Source organism: Ambystoma mexicanum, chromosome 12, assembly GCF_040938575.1.
Source record: "Ambystoma mexicanum isolate Mex_15411 chromosome 12, UKY_AmexF1_1, whole genome shotgun sequence".
NCBI lineage: Eukaryota > Metazoa > Chordata > Amphibia > Caudata > Ambystomatidae > Ambystoma > Ambystoma mexicanum.
In genome coordinates this window covers 277301173-277322268 of record NC_090936.1, presented here as the reverse complement: position 1 = coordinate 277322268, position 21096 = coordinate 277301173, and the positions used below count along the sequence as shown (strand labels likewise).

The 21096-nt window shown below is 42.9% G+C and overlaps 1 protein-coding gene across 4 annotated transcripts in view; it reads right to left on the bottom strand.

Annotated features, from left to right (window-relative positions):
* Positions 1 to 21096, bottom strand: part of LOC138513507 (solute carrier organic anion transporter family member 1A2-like) — a 646238-nt gene that overhangs the window by 438792 nt on the left and 186350 nt on the right. For all 4 annotated transcript variants that reach the window (XM_069628423.1, XM_069628422.1, XM_069628425.1 and 1 more), the window contains exons 4-5: positions 14714 to 14855; positions 3066 to 3198 (exon numbers count right to left, since the gene is read on the bottom strand). In XM_069628423.1, the coding sequence (XP_069484524.1) occupies positions 3066 to 3198; positions 14714 to 14855 (275 nt within the window). The remainder of the gene's footprint in view (positions 1 to 3065; positions 3199 to 14713; positions 14856 to 21096) is intronic.

The window sequence follows — 21096 nt, the reverse complement described above, 5'->3', positions numbered from 1 at the left end:
CATGTCCACCGGTAGTGTTGCAACATTGTGCAGGACACATGCTGCCACAATGATCCTGCACACTACTGGGGGTGCATAGAGTAGCTGGCCACCAGAGCGGTCAAGGGAGCGGAAGCGTGACTTGAGCACTCCGAATGTGCGCTCCACTATGGCTCTGGTTGCAATATGGGCAGCGTTGTATCTTACCTAGGGTTTTGTGGTGGGTTCCGGATTGGCGTCATCATTAGGTCGCTCAGAGGGTAGGCACTGTCCCCTGGAGAGGTGATAATGGTTGTGATTATTGGGGTTTGTGTATTTTTCTGTGTGTGACATACATGCATGTGCACGGTCATTTGTACTCACCTAGGAGCCATGTGTCGCCATACTGCCCAGCTTCTAGGGCCCGGCTCAGGGCGGACATTCTGTATATGAAACTGTCATGGGTGGAGCCAGGGTAGTTTGCATAGACAGAGGTGATGATTCCCTTGGCATCGCATACCACCTGCACGTTGATGGAATGCCAGTGCTTGCGGTTTCGGTAGATATGCTCAGTGGCCCTAGCTGGACGTAGAGCCAGATGGGTGCAATCCATGGCACCGAGCACTTTGGGGAAGTGTGCCACCCTGTAAAAAGTCCTGGACGATGGCCTGCCTGCCCGCAGACTGGGGGGCGCGCAGTCATGATTGCCAACACCTGATGTAGGCAGTGTGACTTTGTGGCCTGTGAGACCCCCCCACTATGGCAGTAGTCTGCTGAAATGAGCCAGTGGCCAAAAAATGCAGGACATTGAGCACCTTCTCCAAGGGGCTCAATGCTTGAGAGCAGAGGGTGGGTGATGTAAGGTCATCTTCCCACTCCCTGACCAGGTCTAGGATGATACGAGGTGGAAACCTATACCTGCCGTAGACCTGGTCGTCAGGCATCCCAAAAAGGCTTGTCTGGGGGAAAAAATGCGGGCCCTGGCTATTCTCCTCCTCCTACGGTGTCCCACGATCAGTGCTGCGACAAATGGGGCATTCATCGTAGCGGTATGTAAGTTTTTGTTGTTTGTGCGCGCTTTTATACTGTGCGCGGGGATGCTTAAGCCTGCCTTCCTGTGGCGGACGTGTTGACGCCTGTGCACGTCTTTTAACGTGCGCTTGTTTCTCGTATTCAAATCCATGAATACGAGTTGTTCGCGTGCGTGTGGGCGTTCCGTGTATTTCCCTGCAGTACATCCCCAGTTATGCCTTCTTTTTCACGCGTTGTTCCCCATTCCGTGCATTACGACCTGTGTCCTGCTCCCTTTTTGGTATGTGCGTGGACGTTGTGCGCTTTCCATGTGTGCGTCGCGCACGGCGTTCGGGATGTTGCAATGACGTGTGCGCCCGTGTGCGTCACGCACGGGTTTGGCGCACATCTCGATAAAAACACACGCAGGGACTTCCATGAATCGCACGTGTGCGCGTGCGCTTCCTTTTTCACGCTTGTGCCTGCTTGCGCCAGCTTGCGCCACTTTTTTCAGCACACATTTGTTCCATGAATCGGCCCCATAATTAATAGTCGGCATGTTTTCCAAACTTGTCCCTTATTTTATGTGCATTCTTGATACAAACAAATATGTCATTTTGGAAACACAATGGAACACTCCGTAAAGATGCTTCACTTTTATCAGTCCACAAATGCATAAAGCATTGTACATCAAATGTAATAAATACAGTTATATTCTGAGGGACCTGTGAATAAAAGTATTACGGGCAGAATGGGGTGATAGCCAATGGGAAAACATTGTGTCTTTTCCTCAGTAAAATAAACGTTTCCCTTCATTAAATGCAAGAACATATTTTACGTAGCGAATGCTGGACCCATGAAGTAAATATCTACATGTCATTCATTGAATAGGAATAATGCTCACTGTAATTTCTCTTTTGTGAAGGAACCTCTGTCACCCAGGTCCTCGTCCCGTAGGTGGTCTAGGTTCTAATGTTTGTGAATCCAGAAATCGTGGGAGTTTAATTTAAGTTTGGAAATGGCCATGAGCAAAATACTTGGAATCCCGTATGTTTTGATTCTGGTATTCATTTGTTGCTAGCAAACGTCAGGCAACTGATGGCCAAAAAATGTCCAAAGTCGCCCGGAAGGATAGATGGAGATCCACAACTGATGAATGACTGAAAGGCGTTCGGGGACGGTCTGCTTTTGATTTGGGGGCAGGGACGTTTTCAGAAGAAGCGCTTTGCCTGATAAACCGGATTTTATTTTTAAATCCTTTTTTAATATGTAAAGATAGTATTATCTGTTATTTTAAGATATTGAGATTGTGTTATTTGTGAGTGCTACCTTTATATTTGCATCTTCTGTCGTTGTGTGTATTATTATTCTCTTATAGTACATATATTTTCATTTTAAATGTTAATTAGGTTAATTAATTAAATAAATATAATGCCACATAACCAGCTGGTCAGATTCTTAACTATATTAGACACTGCGGGTCAGCAACAAAATCCTAGATATATGGAAATTGGCATCAACAAACTCCTCCCCCATGGAAGCACTAGTTCATATCTAATTCCCATTCCATCCTTCTGACTTCCTTCCCACTCTGTAGAGGAGACAAATCAGTTTGAGTTCCTCTTTAACTGTATCTGTTATGGGGGCATGATTGGCCATTGGCTATTTGCAGCAAGAGATCCATTGGATAAGTCATATTTTAGTTCTTTATTTTGATATTATTCACCTATTATTATCAGAGGCGTAAACAGGGTGTTGGGCCAACTACATTATCTTCAGGCCCCATCTGTTAGACAATCCTGGCTACGCCTATCATTATTATATCTATAAGATACTATAGCAAATGAATTAATAACACGCATAATTGAAAATAGTTCCACATCAGTTGTGTCGGTCTGCAAACATAATGACTAATTAAAAGAAGAGAAATAGAACAACACGAATTAAAAGGAACACTCTTGGCCTGACCTTGTACACAGGGCATACGTAAGTATCACACATTAATATAGGCATTCTGATGTTTGGAGAAATCAAAATGAAGAGGCATAAATACATTCACAACCCAGTTTAAAGGTTGCTCACAGTTATTTACATACCTTCCCATAAGCAGATGAGGCAGTGCTGTCAAACAGCATCCCAGGCACATGACTATGCAGCCAACAGCAATTATTCTTGGCCTGTGAAGCTTTGCTCCGAAGTAGCTCACAAATGCTATCACCAGTAAATTTCCTGAGAATCAGTGATGAGTGGGTGAGGAAGAGTGAGAGAGAGAAAGAGTGGGAGTGTGAGAGAGAGTACAAGAGTGAGAGATAGAGAGCAAGAGAGAGAGGGAAAAAGAGAGAGGGGCTGTTATCTTGAGGAAAAATCGCCATGGTCAGACATACACAATTATGCATCCATTACTGTTGTACTGTGATGTCAAATATGTATTTATATATGTATGTACTCATTTCTTTATTTGGTGTCTTAGCACAGGACTGCCCTTATCAGTATCATACTACGACACGTAGGACCAATACAATAGGATAGCATGATACAGTGGACGAATTAGCTGCCAGTGCAGGGAAACACATCCATAATCAAAGGTTGTACAAACTCAATTATACAGTGTCGAGGACTAGTCATTGAAACCATTGGTGATCCAAAGTGGTGGCATGGGGCTACACATGAGATGAGTGGTGTCCCAATGTGTGGTCTCAGAAACAAAATGTATAGTGTCATGAAGCCAAATAGGAGCAATATTAGGGAGACATGAAAATATATGTTTAAACAGAGGTTTCTTCATTTATTTACAGATTGGGGGAAACACAAAACATATACAATGTAAAGCATTGACAATCAGAGGCAGGCTTCTTTTTCAACTTGGGTCGCACCGGCTAACAGAACCACTGCGGCGAAGAGCGAAGGACGCTCTGTTGTGAGTAAGGGGGTCAAGGACTTACCCTGACGTACACCAACGCTCCATAGAGCTGTGCATGCCCCCTTGATTGTCGGGAATTACTTTCTCAGTGGTGATCGTGCACCATTCTGGTCGGCAAACACCAGCGTCATACATCGAGATATTGACCGAAGACTCAATGTGAGCTTTGTTGATGTAGTCTACCAGTTCTCTTTTCCATCTACATTCCTTCTGACCACGCTGGACCATAGTGCCCTTGAAGAATTTCTGGTGAACAAGATTTGTACAGAAAGAAACATGTCGGGTCTGGGATTGTACTGTTACTTGTAAACAGTTTTAATTGACACTAGTTGGAGCTGGAATAGACCGCACAATCAGCGGTGGCCCAGCTATGACAAACTCATGGTTCATATTGATAATGGACAAGAAACTGTATTGTTGTATTTCAGCATGATTGTTTTTTATGTTATAATTGAGTGAATTGATGAATTGTTTGAGTATGAATGTAGTATGGTCAGTGTGTGGTTTGGGATGGTTTTAGATGGAAATGATGTATCGCACTAGTCCAATTATGAATTTGATGATTTGTCTAACTAATGAATGTATTGATATACATATTTGCGACTGTTTTTTATAATGATGAGATCAGTCTTTTATAATGACTTTTTCTAATAAATATGTTTAATCATGATTAAGTGTCCACTGGGTTGGATTGAATTTGTTTCATCTCAGCATACAGTTTTTTGAGAGACACGTCACCTGACAGGTGTTGTCTAAGTCGTTAAGTTAGTGTGATCATGTAGATCGGTAGACTGCATCTGAACTCACCACATAAAAACACCAGTGCTCTGACCTTTGATGTTTAAATAAATATTTTGGTTCTATCCAGGCCAGGTCACAGTACCCAGATATGCCTGGTATCCCCTGTTACTCCTGTTGGTTTATATTATTTATTATTCTTTTTCAACTTAACAGTTTGTTTTTCTGTTCTGTCTCCTTGGGTATATAGATTCAGCTCCCTGTCACTCATAGACCTGGAAGTTTTAAGAGACCCCAGCATATCATTCTTGTCTCCTTGATCAATGATTTGTGATTATATGCATTTCATCTTTTGTTCTAGAAGATCCCTGCTCCTGGGTCCTTGGGCCCCGCACTAGGCTTGTATAAGGGTAGAAGCTACAGGTAACTGATCTTCCCCTAGAGGTTGGTAATCACTGGTTTCCTACAGAATAGCTTCTGCTATCTTGTTACCTCTTTGTCTCAGGCCCCTGTTGATGACTTTCAAAGCCCTATATTTACTCTTCTCCTTCTTGACAGGTAAACAACAGTCATGTCTAAGGGGACCACTCTTGCACTCTGTCGTCTTGCTTCCACATATATGTTCCACTGTCAACTCCTCTTAATGTCTTAACAAGTACACACATCGTTTCATGATCACATTGCAATGATCAAAGAATTTCTTACATTTGCAGTGGCTAATGATGTTTAATGGCACATTTTACAAACAAGAAGTGGGGATTGCTTTGTGTGCAAGTTTTGCACATGAACTTGCAAACAAATGTATGCATCACTTTGAACAAACGTATGCCCTGGTTAACCATCTGTATCAGCTTCATATACACCTTTGGCGCTGTTATATTGATGATGTTCTTTTGATTTGGAAAGACAATTTTTGTGAATTATCTGACTTTGTCTCATGCTTGAATCTGAATAACTGGGGCCTTTCCTTTACTTACATATCAAGTAGCTCCAGCATTGACTTTCTGGACCTGAAAATTAATATCACTCCTACAGGGTACTCGCTCATATCTTTCGGAAGGCCACTGCTGCCAACTCAATATTGCATGCCTGAAGCTGCCACCGGCAAACAGTGATTTCCAATATCCCAAAAGGGGAATTTATACAGGCCAAACAGAATTGCAGTTGAATGGAAGACTACAATCTGGAGTGTGACAATATTCACACCAGGTTTCTGGGCAGGGGCTACACACCTTCAGCACTTAGCCGAGCAGAAAGCCAAGTTAATACGATGGAGAGAGGCATGAATGATATAAGTCACCCTTAATGTATAACTTGTTATAACAAGGAAAGCCACAAAGTCTTTAGCATTCTTAAAAAAAACCACTGGCATTTACTTTGTCTTGACAAAGATTTAAATGTGTATCTAAACACCACCAGCCACATTACTTATAGCAAAGCACCTACACTTAAAAACATTTTCAGTCTGTCCTTTATGAGGGGGGAAATGCCCCATGCTAGAGAGTGGTTCTCCTTAAGCAGAAAAGGTGGCTCTTATAAGTGTGGTACCTGTACCATATGTCCTTTTGTCTTTCAAACTGATGCTGTGAAATATGGAATCTTGAGGACACACAAGATCCATCAGTTCATCAATTTTAATACTAAATTTGTAATCTGCTAATTCAAGTGCGTTTGTGACTTATGATGTATTGGGAGCATGATTTGCCCTTTAAAGATTAGAATCCGCAAACACCTGAGCACTTTCGCTAGATAAGACTCCAAGTATCCACATGCAACTCATTGGCATTCTCACCATCAACTGGACAATGTTAAAGATCTTCGGTTTGTTGGACTGATGCAAGTTACTTTGTCAAAAAGAGGAGGAAATCATAGGCTCAAACATAGACAATTAGAATCACGTCTTATATGTAAATATAGGACTGTTCATCATGGACTTAATACAGATCATGAGGTCTCTGTTTTTTGTGAACTTCTAATGGTATCTAGTATTTCTGAGCCATAGTTTTAATGTGTTATGCACCACTCACTGAGATTATTAGGATGTGTGTGCTCCCGACTCCCATTTATTGATCACCACGGCTAATATCAACAGGTGCATTTTCATCAGTATTGTTCCATGCCTGACCTATGGATTAAATATCTGTTCCATGTTTTGACATCAGCAGAATGTTTCTTATTTACCTCACAAGTGTGGTTCATTATTTGTGAAGTCAGGAACTGTGGTTTGTTCTTTTCTGTACCACACCCATTTGACTATTATGATACTGTGTGTTTTAAATAGGTCTGTTCGTATTTGTTGCTTGTTTCTGTATGTACTGTTCCTTATGGTTAACTAATATCTTGTGTTCGAGAGAGTACTTCATGTATTATTTGGGTCAAATGTAGCATTTGAAGTTGCTCCTTGTTAGGCAACAACTGAGCCATTGCTAATTTTTTTCATGTGTTTCTCCACTATACAGGGGCCCTTCAGCACTGCGTGCCCTTTCTTTGCTTTATAGACGTATGATATGGCCCGCCCCAACCTAGATGTTTATCCTTTCCACGTCAGCTGAATAAAAGACTAGTCATCCCCTTTCATGTGCTTTGTTAGAAGAATTATTGTATTACTTCAGTTCACCTGACTGGGCCTGCCCTTGGATGTGTTAAATGTATTATACTCAATAGGATCATTCAATTAATTGGTTTGTGACCCTGGCTTTTACATAAACTTAGCAATTTACCATATCACCTACCACGGTCTTACATGGTTTACTTTGTGTGTAGGTTGCTATCTGTTGGTTAACTAGCTCCACTCTAAGATAGGGCTCCACGTTATGTAATTATCGACTTCCGGCTTAGCGTGCTGGTTGTGCTTATAATACCAGGACATGTCGGCAGACACTGAGGGGTGGTTGAGAAACACCTAAACGCAGTTCCATACCAGGAAGTGCAGAATGGATATGTCATTGCATGTTATATTTCTTAATCTTCATATGTAAAGTGTGCAACACTAGTGTCGACCATCATTCGTGCTGTATGTGGGTGCTTGCATATTGTTATGCTCCTCCATGCAAACAAAATGAATTACCCTGAATCACTGAATCTTAGTTCTAATAGCAAGTTTCGTATCACAGTTTATACTGCAAAGCCGGGTTTTTATGATCTTAGTAAAAGGTATCTGTTTCTTAAATCCTGGTTGGTCTGGGTCTAACCTTAACGACTGGGTAACACTTTTGGGTTGGTTTCAATGTAAACATATGTTACTAAAGGACCTATCTTCTTGTTTGCAGTGTTCTACTCTCATCGACCATAAGTGTGGTTTGTTAAATCCGCTCCAGGTATGCTACCACTACGTTATCTAGGGGGAGGCCGCTTACTTGATAAACTTTTTTGACTAATTTCTGTCATATTTGAGTGTGTGGCATATTTGAATGTATTCAGGTCTCCCCGACCCTTCTCTGGGTCTTTTCGTGGGACCGTTACACATTTTCGCACATTGTCAAGTGGTCCATCATACATTTTTGTTTTTTCTTTGAGCGCATCAACTTTCGTTATGTATAAAGAGATTGGCCAATTAGAGTGATCTAAGTAGGTTTCCAGTAGAGATGTCACTTTGGGTGTAGAAGCGTTTGCCTGGATGCATGATTGAACTTGCCCACCCCAATGCACGGCTCGTCTGTCACCTCACATATGGTTAATTTGCAGTGCTGTTGAATTGATTTTGGTCAGTAACCTGTATCTATTTGTTCATGTTGTGTCCCTTTTTCTCCTTCCCTAACCATGTCTCTTTCCCTTGTGATTATGAATTTGTGCCGGGACTTTTTGATTTATACTGCCTTTTCTGTATAGCTTGGTTTTGTTTTTAGCTTTGTTGGATCAATGGTGTCTCTCACCATTAATACCTTTTCTCCCACAAAATGACTATTTTGATTTGTTGCACATCTATTGTCACTTGCACACCCTATTATTGTCAGGCTAATTTGTGTTGCTTTTGTTTTGATTTTACTTTTGTCAATTTGTGCAATTATTTTGAATATCTATATGTATTTGTGTTTGTTTTTCTGATATCGTAATTCTTATACAGCTTGGACAAAGACAGTGAGGTTGAAACACGTGTCGGCTTGTTTCATTGATTTAATTGTGCTTTTGACTTACTTGGTTTTGTGCAGTGGATTTGTGTACTTGTTAAAATTGTTTGCTTTGAAGAACTTGATGGTCCTTATTTACACGACCCCTTGCAGCAAACTCTCACCCCTTATTTAGGTTACTCTTATCTGTAAATCAAAGACAAGCGTAGCTCGTTTATGTCAGTTTGCCCCTTTTTTTAGTCCTCTTAATGTCCTAGCCACATCCCTTGGTCTGTCCATACACATGTCCCTTGGGAATGGGGACAGCTGTGAGCGGTTATCATGCTTGCTATAGAGTTAGAGCACCGCTCTGTCAGAATTAAATCATCTATGCGGATTTCAATCGCCATCTTGAATCTCACGCATGTGTGCGGAATGCCACTGAGCAGGCTGCCTTCCCACACTCACTTGCTGACTGCCACATGCTCTCCATTTGGCTTCTGAAAAAAGGGGAACTATATTGTAAAGACCTACAAGCGCACTGCCTACAATTCTGCAGTGTGTATTCCTGAAAGGGAAAAGGGGGTTGAGGGGCCACCACACATTACAATCCGCGCCCTATGCCTGTGCCAATGTGGCGCCCCCCATGTATCACCTCTTGGCCTAGGATTGCATGGAGGTTGGTGGCAGCCAGTCACTATGACCCCCTGCACCCACAACCCCAATCACAGCCACGGGCTTTTTCTTAGGCGTCTAGTGGCTCACTGAGACCTCATTCTTGTGGTACTAAAGGACACCTAGCACAATTTGATGAAAACATTGGATATAACAAGCTCAGCATTTGCCTTTATAATAAAAAAGCCCATCTCATGATGGCAACAATCAGAGGTACACACAAGGAAACAAGAGGACACAATCTAGGTTCAACCCATGTTGATCCCATGAGGATAGAAGACTAAAAATGCAGATGAGTTTTTGATAGTGCTTGAAAGACTCCTTAGGGAATTCCTGGTGCTGTACAGATGGGCTAAGATATTGCTATGAATGCAGTGAGACTGATTCAAGAAATATCACTTTTCATATGCATTTCGAAGTACAGATGGCAAAGTTTTATTCAGGAGGAATGTCTTTTAAAGGTTTGAGTTTGATCTGGGGCAGGTTTATAGAAAGGGAAAAGTGGACCTTCCGGTGAGACTCCATTTTCAACCTGTACCATTCTGATTAGACTGTTTCGTTTGTCTATATTCAAAGTCGAGGGTACACACGGGTGAACGGAGTCCACCCACTTTTTTTAGAGAAAAAGATGAGAAACATTGAAAGTCTTCCTTGAATTTATGAATCGGGGATCGAACCACAGTAGTCAGGTTTGCAGGCCTGATACTTCACCACTGCACTACCTCGTGAAAAATAAAGATGAAATGTAACATTTTGGTACTGCATGTTCCAGGGAAAACATTTGTATTGGTTCTTGGAGTTTAAAACATGCACACCTTTTAACGTTTTTAAAGACACTATTAGAAGAAAATATCCTCTCTTGGTTTTGTGTGTGTGTTGATTTTATGGAAGGCAAATTCCCTTCGTCCTGCGCAATTTGGGTGGTTATGCAAAACCAATTTAATGAAATGTGCATATTTCACCTTGATATGGCAATTTCTGGCGACGTCACATCCCATTGCGTTTGTTGATGAGTCCCCCCACTTTTATTTTTAGGATTTGACACTGGCTCATCAGAAATCTTTAAGCATAGAAGTTGTGCATTTTGTATCTGGTAAGCCACATTAATTTCGTATTCTTGCTTGATTCTATATTTCATTTTTCTGTCACTAAAGGGCAGTAGAGAGCATGTTTTTTTATCTTCATGTACATGTTAAAAGTAGACTCTGATAGGAAATTATATGAAGACTGAAAGCAGACAGACTTCCAGATTTTTCTTTTAAATGTCCTCTATGTCCAGGCAATAAGGACAAACAATCTACATTTAGTACCTACCTACACGACTTGAACGTGGGATTTTCAGGGGTTAGTTAGAAAAATTGTTGCAAAGTTGTTCAGAGTGTTTTCATTGTCCCCTAGCAAATATGCGTATTTTCCAGTAAGCTAAATCAGTGAGTATAGTGCTTCAGAGATCTGTGCATGATCGGCAGTCACAGGTTCGAATCCCAATGCTGGAGGAATCTAGAGAATACATATGTTTTCTTATTTGAACTCAGGTTTCATTCTGTCCAGTATTCGGTCTCACCTTTATATTTTGTTGGATGATTTTTCCAAAACAATCCAAATATGTTCTGGCCAGTTTGGTTTTGGGAGCTGCGTTGCTTAATGATTCTAATTTGCTATGTTGGATTGTTTGCACGGCTCTGACTGGCTTTCCAGATTGCACCATTCGTTTTCTTGACACGTTTGTTTTGAAAAAGAATGCACACTGTACAACACAAAACACTACATTTGATTAATTTAGGATGTAGGGGCTAGATACACTTTAACAGAGAGGAGAGGACAGATGCATGTCTGACAGATGGATTGTCACCTTCACATGCCTTTAAGATGCTTCTAGAGCAATAGAGCCATTGCTGGTATTAAGTGGTTGCCGTATTGTACCCTTAAGGCGTGTTCAAGACGATACTGTCATGTCTGCAGTTGGGTGAGGTGCCCTTCTAAAGGGACACTGATTTTATCTTGGAAAATACTTAATGATTCAGTACTTCCTAAGGAGGCCACCAAAGGGAACCACCCGGGGAAGAAAACTCTTGGAGGAGAACTAGACCAAGGCAACAGGCAGGCTGTAAAGGACCACAATGAAGCCACCAGGATCAGCAGGACCACGATGAAGAAACTGAAAGGAGACCGGAATAGGCTGGACAAGGACAGACAAGTCAGGAACGGATTAGGGAAGAAGGGCAAAGATCCAGAGGAAGACAGGGATTATAGAGCATCTGCACAAGGAGGTTACTTGAGCATAGTGATGCAAAGTCTAGCTGTTGAAGGCTGTTACATATTTTGTTCTAGGCATCCTTCCTAGATCCCCATGTCACTACAGCGGCTGCGTTCCTATGTAGCAGCCATCTTGGTGCTGGTGTGGGATGAATGTGGTGTTCCTCAGACCCTATACTGATTGAGGCAAGTCCCTCTGCGCATGTGTCGGTGTATTCATAAGGACCATTGTCTAAATGGCGATGTTCAGAGATTACACTGGGGTTCAGTGAAAATGGTAAATGAAGGAGATGTGGTGGTGGGTGAAGATATTACAGGAGCCGAGGGCCAGATGAGGCAGCGAACTAAAAATAATAGAAGATTGATTTTCCTGTGAATGAGGTGTAATGAGTGTCTGAACATGCCAGAATGTATGTAAGAAAGACTATTAAAGATCATGAACTATAGACCGGCAGTGAATGAAGGGAAAGAACATTGATGTGGGTTACGCCATACAGAGCCCCTCTTCCCTTTCCATGTGTTAGGCAGAATCCTATGCAGTGCCCTTAGGGACCACTGCACAGAGTTAAGACTACAAGTGGTAATACAAGTTTACCTTTGGTACAAGCCTGTACTACACAGAGGGAGTGGTAGCAGTGACTGAGCAGACAGACTTATCTCAAGAGCAAATGAGCAGTAGTAGAGATTACACAAAGGACTACAATTACTGTGACTTAAGCAAACACTGACTCAAGGTTTCTGGTAAAAAAATATAAGTACATTTATTTTTAAACCATCTGTTCACAAAACACTTCACTTCTAGAAAAATAAAACTACACTTCAAATACACTACACATAGCCAATTCCCCTTGTGCAGAAGAACTCAAGGTAAGTACCTTAGGATTTGACAGACCGTTGTTATGAAACAAAGACGTTACCGGGAATACATATGCGATCACTTTTTGACAGTAATGACAGTTCGGTCTTACTAAAGATACGCTATCAGCGGGAAGAAATGTTACCGGAGTTAAAACACACTTAGCACCTGAGTTAACACAAGAGAGGTGGGGATAAAAATCCTAGGCAATACTTTTTTCAAGGCAGACAGAATCAGAGAACACTTTCTAACAAGAAGATAAAAGTCAATAGGCCTGCGCCAGTGTCAAGTGGAACAGGATTCCTGTTGTCGAGGATCACACAGTCAGACAGTTTACGATTCAAGGTTGCCAGGAGTACTTGGATATTGTTGGAAGAGGAGGCAAAAGTTATAAGAGGGAAGGAAGAAAAGGGCAAGCCTTTAGTGAGGAAAAAGGGGTTCACCCTAGTTCCTCGAAGTCGGACACAGTACCTTATTCTTTGAAGAAGCTGGTGCCACGGCAGTTGCTTCTGGTAGTTTCCTGCAGACTCACGGTTTCTGGAGCTTCAGTAGTGGGACAAGAAGGAGGACATCTGAAGGGATCTGCACTACCCAGGGATGAAGCCATCAGCAGCAACAGTGAATAAAAGGTGTGCTCCTTTAAAACAGGAGAGGCTCTTCAGATGGCTATCCGGACAACTACAGCAGTGTGCAGCGATTTTGACCATGAAGAGGTTCCTCTAGCTGTGGAAAATGAGCTGGTTGACTCCACCAAGCTGAAGGGAAGACGACCCCGGACTGGATCTCCTCTGGTCGTTGAAGGGTAGATAGCTCAGGACTGCAGCAGGGCTTCACCGGGACTCAGGGTTGCAGCAGCCATCTTCTTCTCCACTTCTCTTCGGTTCCTTGCAGTTCCAGTGGCGACTCTGACTTCCAGCCCAAGAGTCCTGCCTTATATGCGAAAATCCCCCATTCACAAAGCCTGGCTGTCAATCACTCAGCAGGGGGGGTGTCCGGCCCGGACAACCACCTCAGCCAATCATCACAAAGTGCGACTTGGGTCTCCATGGAGACCCTGTGCAGGGGATGACTATACCCCACCCTCACATTCAGCCCACCTAGACAACCAGGCGCCAAGAGGAGGGCTTCTCTGTAGAAGCCCGCCAAAAGACGGTGACCAAAGAAGGCAAATCTGGTTTGCCGTGCAAAGTAAGACACAAGAAGGACTTTAACAAAAAGAAATGGTGACTAAATCCGACCGGAGCTGAAATTAAAAGTATTTGGGCAAGCAGGTTTAAGTTCGAGGCTACCACAATAGCCTGGAACAATACCACATTTATGTAGCAGAATCGCGGTAGAAACGTTAGGGTAGATACTACTGCCACCAGCCAAGTCTAATTATTAAAAGAGCAAAACAAAGCTCAGATAGGCACAGACAAAAAGGGTATGAATTAACCCTTTCCAATACTCCATGTAAAATGGGGTGTACTGGGTCTGTAGTTTAAAAGTGACTACATAAAGTTAATGGCAACTTTACAGGTTTCTGGGGGACAGTAGTCATCCCCAGAAAAATTGAGTCAGTGGGAAGTCTAAAAGACAACACTGTGTCACTGCACTGAAGGTGCTGTGTAGCACACACACAAAGTGGGGCTCATAGAGTGGTGTGCTCCAGAGCCCAAGATCACACAAACAGTAGAAATACACATGTAAGAGTGGGAAAAAGGCTCACACTCTTACCAGGTGGAAAAAATAAACCCAGAAATCCAGCAAAGCTGCTGAGGGACTCACTAGTTGAGGGAAATTAGACATAAATGAGAATTCTCCCTAACACCATGGCGGCCATCTTAAGACAGTATTTTGAGTCATTGAACGTGATGGGCGGGGTGCCCCGTTCAATGTCTGAAAATACAGTTTTTTAGCACTCCAGCTTACCTTTTTGGTAGTCTGGGTTTCTAATGGCTTAAGCCCCCATTCCAAGGGCTGGAACAGGGGATAATGGCCCGGAACCCTTGCTAATGGCCCTTGCTTTGCTCGGGAGTTAACTTGGGCTGCCGGTCTGTTACCCCCTGTTCCAGCCCTTGGAGTGGGGGTTTAACGCCACAATATTGATGATATCCTATTGTATTAGCAGTAACACCACCAGTACCAACACTTTATATAGACACTCTGCATTAATCTGAGATTGGCAATATACTTCCATGAACCTTAATCTATGCATACAAACATGTGTGATCCTGAGGATTCACATACAAACATTGACAATGTTGTTATTACCAATTTCAAAACTTCCATCAATGAGTCCAGCAAGGGAAGCAGGGATGTTAAATCTTCTCTCCAGTTGTGTGATCATGTTTTTGGAGTAAACGCCAGACATTGCTTTTGTTAAGTAGGCATAGGATAGAGCCAGAAGGAAAACCTGGAAACAAACAAACAATTGAGCATTTTAATTTTAAGAAACTGGAGCTAATGATCATTTAATGGCATTTGTTTTTAATTCTAATTCTATCAATTGATTATTCTCATGAAATATGTATCAATTAACTGCAATGATTTGGTTATTAATTGTTTTGGAAATTATATCCATTGTTATTGTATTATTTATTAGTGTCTGTACGTTTATGGTTTTAGCCTAGATAAAGATTTTACAATAAGGAAAAACAATTACATTAGGTTTAGATGACAGCAGGATGTGCTTACATCCCTTTACACTAGACCTTTATATTTTGGCTACATATCTTGAATCAGTGAATCAGTGGAAGATGTGTTCGATTGTATACAGTGATCAGAAAGACATTAGGTTAGAGAATACTTCAGAGGTTAATAAAACCTGCTGTTGCATGCGTGTAAATTGTGAAGTTTGACGTGTGGTGTAGATGAGGGTATTGAACTGCATTTTTACAAATAAAAGGGATGCAGATTATCTATATTTATGAAAAGTGAAAATGTGTGGGTGGCTGGGTGTGTGGCAAAGCGTTGTTCCTTATACAATTCCATACCGTTTCACCAATCTGCACTAAAGTTTGCATAGTTACCTGTTAGTACCCTCCGGACATTACTGGCCACATGACATGTGGACACCACACCCCCCTATCCCTGGATTTCAGCACGTCAAAATCTGTTTGTGGGTTTGTGGCTTGGCAAAGCGTTGTTCCTTATACAATTCCACACTGTTTCACCAATCTGCAGCACATTTAGCATGGTTACCTATTCAGACCCTCTGGACATTACAGCCTACGTGGCATCCCATCCCTTTCCCCAGATTTCAGCACCTTCACATATGAGACGGCTACCTGAAATCAGCAAAACCTTAATGTGGCCGAAGAGGGACCGGTCCTCAACCCTAAAATGTACGGCTTCTGTGACATTGGCACCACAATAAACCACAACGTACTACACCATGACAAGGTGAGGCAACAGCTGAAAAGAGAGCACAGTATCTCCCACTGTGCAGCAGCACACCAGCTTTTGCCTACTCCCAACTTCTGCTCTGGGGTATATCAGCCAGCCACATTCGCCCATTCTCATGTGCAGTTTACGTCAGAGTGCAAAGCACATCAAGTGGTAGGCTAATCGGAACAGCGACCTACAGGATCATTGATTTCAACAATAGATTAGAGTGTTGTCATGTCTGTCCTCGGAACCGTTCAAAGAACGGGTACTTTTTGCTGGTTTTACATAATATGGAAATACATTTTGCACATGTTCATTTCAGGGATGGCATTTGTTCATCCAGTTTCCTAAAGCAAGCACCCATCTGAAAATCTCACAAGGTCCTCAAAAGGCTTTGCAAATAAGTGGGGAAACAGCAGTTGCTCCTACGCTGCAAAAAGTTACAGGATGCTGAGCCACTTAAGAAGTGTTCCTACGATTTAACCGGGAATCCTCGTGTTGGATTTGTTATCTTATTTCTACTTCAAATTGTAAAGGTCTGTGCAGAGTAACAACAGAACTTTTGTTCTCCTTTCAGTGGTAAGGATGGGGATTTGAGCTACAAGACTTTACTCAGTGAAGGCACTTCACCCTGTGGCACGTAAAACAATAATTGGCTAAACTATCATGAGAGTGACAGCCTACACTAGCCCAATGCTTCAGAAGCCAAAATCAGTTCTATATAGAATATTGGTCAATGAACGCTTATTAATAAAACACTGTAATTACAACTCAATATTGATGATTATTAGATAGCAGTAGTTAATGGTCAGATGAGGCTCTGATCAGTAACCACGTGATCGTCTCCTAAACAGCTCTATTGAGCTGCATCTATTATTTATTTAGACAACCACACACAGGGCCTGTTTGCTCAGAAGCCACAACAGCACAGCAGGAAAACAATAATGCACCGTTCCTTCTGTTCCTAGGAACCACTGACACGCCTATCTCTGTCCTGTTTGACAAGAGATTAAAAAAAGATGCAGCAATATAAACGCCAACACAATTCCATTGCATCCGTTGCTCAGCCAAGATATTCAAAAGTCTGGTTGAAAATCTCCAGTATTTTTTACATAACTAGGGTTGAGATACAGGTCTCCCACCCACAAGGCTGTATCCTCCGGGACGCACAGGATTCCAGCCAATCAGAGCTGGATATCATTATTCAAACTTTTTCTTTTGTACCGGTCTTTTGATTTTAATATTAGTTTTCAATCCACCATGCGAGCCATACATTGACACACACGTCTCAAATCCAATCAAGGTGAGTCTGTGGAAGACAAACCAACTGTACTGAACAATATACGGTCAGATCCAAATCTTCATGCACTTTGAAGGAAACAAATCCAAGTACCAGTGATGCTGGTTTTTAGAGCCACAAGTATACCCTCACAGATGAGTTGTGTGATTCAGAAGTGTCAAAAAACAACAGCTGTAAGGAATGGTGCCACTATGACACGCAGAACAAGACTTTGGGTTGCATAGTCACATTATCATTTAGATTTACTAATAAGTAAGGGGCCTCATTACAAGTTTGGCATTGGGGGAGAAAAGCGTGTGGTAACGATTTATTGTTGTTTTTAATTGTTATTGATTATTTGTAAAGTGCTTATACACAAGTGAAGTGCTTCAAAGCACTTCAAGTCAGGAAGGGAACAAGGGAAACACAATCGTCATTCTTAGGCCTTGAAGATCATCAATGATCCAACAACAATAACTAGCATACTAGGCCAGTGGGGAAAGAAGGTGGGGGGACATACAGAAAAAAATTAACTACCGTTCTAGGCCTGGCGACATTTCAGATTGATTGGAGGTTGGTCATCTAATGCGCCTATATTTCAGGTACAACCAAGCTGGGGAGGGGAGACAGGGGGAGGACAGGACAAACAAACTTGCTAGACCTAGTGCATTCAAGAACGTGCAAGTGCGCAGAAAGGAAGTGCGCGGGGGGCAAGAGCACCTAGGGGCCTGAATGTGGCCTAGGGGCCTGGGTTGTGTGCAGAGTGGTTGCCCCTCTCAAGGAACATATTCTGAGTGCAGTAGTGCCAAGCAGAGTGCAGAGGCCCATAGGCAAGTGCAGGACTGGCGGGGAGCCTGGGACTTGTAAGGCTCTGGAGGTGGACCAGGCAACCAGTGAGCTAACTGAACAAGTTGGGCAAGAGAAAGAATGAGGGAAGCAGGAGAGAAGAGAAAGGAGGTTAGCAGGGGAGAGGGAGAGAGAAAGAGGAAGAGAAGAGAAAGGTCTTGAGGAGTTTCCAGAATTTAAGGAGGTCTGGCTCAAGACAGAGAGGGGCAGGGAGAGTGTTCCAGAGAGTGGCACTTGCAGAGGATCAGGATCTACCTCCGAATCTCTGTTTGGAAAAGCAGCTCACCCGCAGAGAGTTGGAGGAGACACAGCGGAGGGCTTTAACAGGAGAGTTTTTAGGAATATAGCTTTGTAAATAGTAAGGGCCCCAGACCCAGAAAGGCTTTTGGACTATGCAGAGGGCCTTGAACTTGATCCTTGCAGCCACAGGGAGCCAGTGGAGGGATATCAGTGCCAGAGAGATGCAGGCCCTGGGTTTGCGGCCAAGGATAAGTCTTGCAATTCTATTCTGGATAAGATGAAGAGGTCAGACGGTGGAAGTAGGAAGATTGAGAAAGAGACTGTTGCAGTAGTCCAGTCTGGAGAGAACCAGGGCTCTGGAGATGGTGAACCTCTGGGGGAAGGTGAGAAAGGGTAGAATACCTCTGAGGAGGTGCAGCTGGTGTGGGACTTTTTGGACATGTCCGAGATGTGAGAAGAGAAGAAGAGAGTAGAGTCGAAGATGACCCCCAGATGTTTTGCCTCATTGGTGGATGAGGGCACTGGGACAAGGGAGGCTGGCCAGAGTGAAATTGGGAAAGCGGGAGCAGGGGCCCGAATGAGGACAATCTCTGTCTCACTGGCATTAAGGCAGAGATCATTAGCAGTGCACCAGGACTGAATTTGGGCAGTCAGGAATGAGCGAGGCGGAGGAAGAGGCCCAGGGTAGCCTGAACGAGAGCTGTGAATCTGCTGCATAACACTGAAAGTTGGAGGTGAAGGCAGAGATCTTGTTAGCCAAAGGGGCCATGCAGACAGTGAAAAACCAGGGGGATATATTAGATCCCTGGGACACGACAAGTAGAGAGAGTGAGAGCGGAGAGAAAGGACCCAGGTTCCACCTGGAAAGGACAATAGTTTAGTTTAGTTTAGTTTATTATTTGATAATGCGCTCCAAAACCCAGGGGTAGCCGGGCGCAGCAGTTACAAGAATACTTAGGCTTAAGGTTGCGTACATACAAAAGGATACATACAGAATATGCATTGTATGAGTTATTAACATATATACAAAACCAATATACAAATATACAAGAAATACAGGAATGTGAATCCTTCTCATAGGTCTGGTATCGGGGGAGACAAAGGTAGTTATGCTCAATGATAGGGCCAGGTTCAGTGGGTTAGTTGTCGTTACTCCAGAGCCAAATTTTCACCTTACTCCTGAAACTAGAGTAGGGTAGATTAGCTCTCAATGCCATGGGGAGTGAATTCCAAGCGCAGGCCGCTCTAACAGGAAAGCTAGCTCCGCCTGCTTTAGTTAGTCTAAATCTGGGGGTTTCAAGTAGGGAGTGGATAGAGGCTCTGGTATGGTGAGTAGAAGATTTACTAGTCAGTCTAGCCGAGATGTAGGGGGGGCGCAGTGTTGTTCAGTCCTTTATGTGTGAGAGATAGTGTTTTAAGGAGAACTCTGTCATTGATTTTTAGCCAGTGGTTGTCTTTCCTAATATTAGATATATGTGCTCTGCGGGGTATGTCAAGGGCTGCTCTAAGAGCATTATTCTGCAATATTTGCAATTTGTTAGTGACAGTTTTATTGGCGCCCGCATAAAGGGCATTACAGTAATCCTGTTTGGACATTGCTAGGGCATTGGCTAGTGTGATACAATTGGTTGTGGACAGGTAAGGTCTGCAGGCCCTGATTAATTTGCAAGTGTAGGCTGTGGAGGAAGCCAAAGCGTTAACTTGTTTTTTGAAAGATAAAGTGGAATCAAGGTAGAAGCCTAGTGTTTTTACCTCCGTTGCCACTTTGATTATATTACCGTCTATATTGAAGGCACTGTAGTTAGGGCTCAGTTTTTTAAGGTTGGAGTCGGTACCCAGTATCAGTATCTCTGTTTTATCGTCATTCAGGCAGAGGCCATGTGAGGCCATCCATGCCTGAATGATGAGGTACATTTTATTTACTAGAGCTGTGTCTTCAACAAAGTTGCCAGATAGTGGTATGAGGATTTGCGTATCGTCCGCGTAGTTGGTGTAAGTTACCCCAATCTGTCAAGTTTGTCAAAGAGTGGCTTAGTAAATATATTGTACATTGTGGGGGAGACACATGAACCTTGTGGGACGCCACAGGTGATATGTATTGGGTCCGCTGAGGCTAATGGGGAGAACACTCTTATCGTACGGTTAGCTAGGAAGGATTGTACCCATGCTATAGCTTCACTTGAGAAATGGGCGGCAAATGCTAGATGGTTGCATAACACTGCGTGGTCCACTAGGTCTAAGGCCGCCGATAAGTCAAGGAGGAGGAGCATAGCTGTTTTACCTTTATCCTTCAACTCGTCGATTTGTGTCTTAAGGTCGATTAGGGCCGTTTCAGTACCATGTAGTGGTCTGAAGCCAGATTGGCGAGATCCTAGTAGTTCGTTTGTCTCCAGGTAGTTTTGGATCTGGAGGTAAGCTACTCTGTTAATGATTTTAAGGAGAAATGGGACCGTAGTAATGGGCCTATAATTAGTTGGGATGGCTGGGTCAAGGGTCTGTTTTTTCAGGAGAGGCAGCACCCAGGATTCTTTAAGGCTAGTGGGTACAGTGCTAGATCTGAATGAGGAATTTATTAATTTAGAGATAAAAGGCGCTAGGTCTCTGGCTGCATCCTTAATGACTTGTGCTGGGCAGCTGTCACCTTGGCAGTTGGATGGTTTCAAGGATAATATCACCTTTTCGGTTTCCAGTATAGATATGTTAGAGAAACTGAATGGTTTGCAGTTGTTTTGAGTGACTATTCTAGTTATATCTGCCATGTGGGAGGTATGGGTTCCAGTGTCATTTAGGGATGCTTTCTTCTTAGCAATTTTCGTTTGAAGAGTTGTGATTTTATTAGCTAGAGCATTTTGGATGCTAGTGCACCATTGTTTGTCCTTGGGGGCATTATCTGTGGGTATGA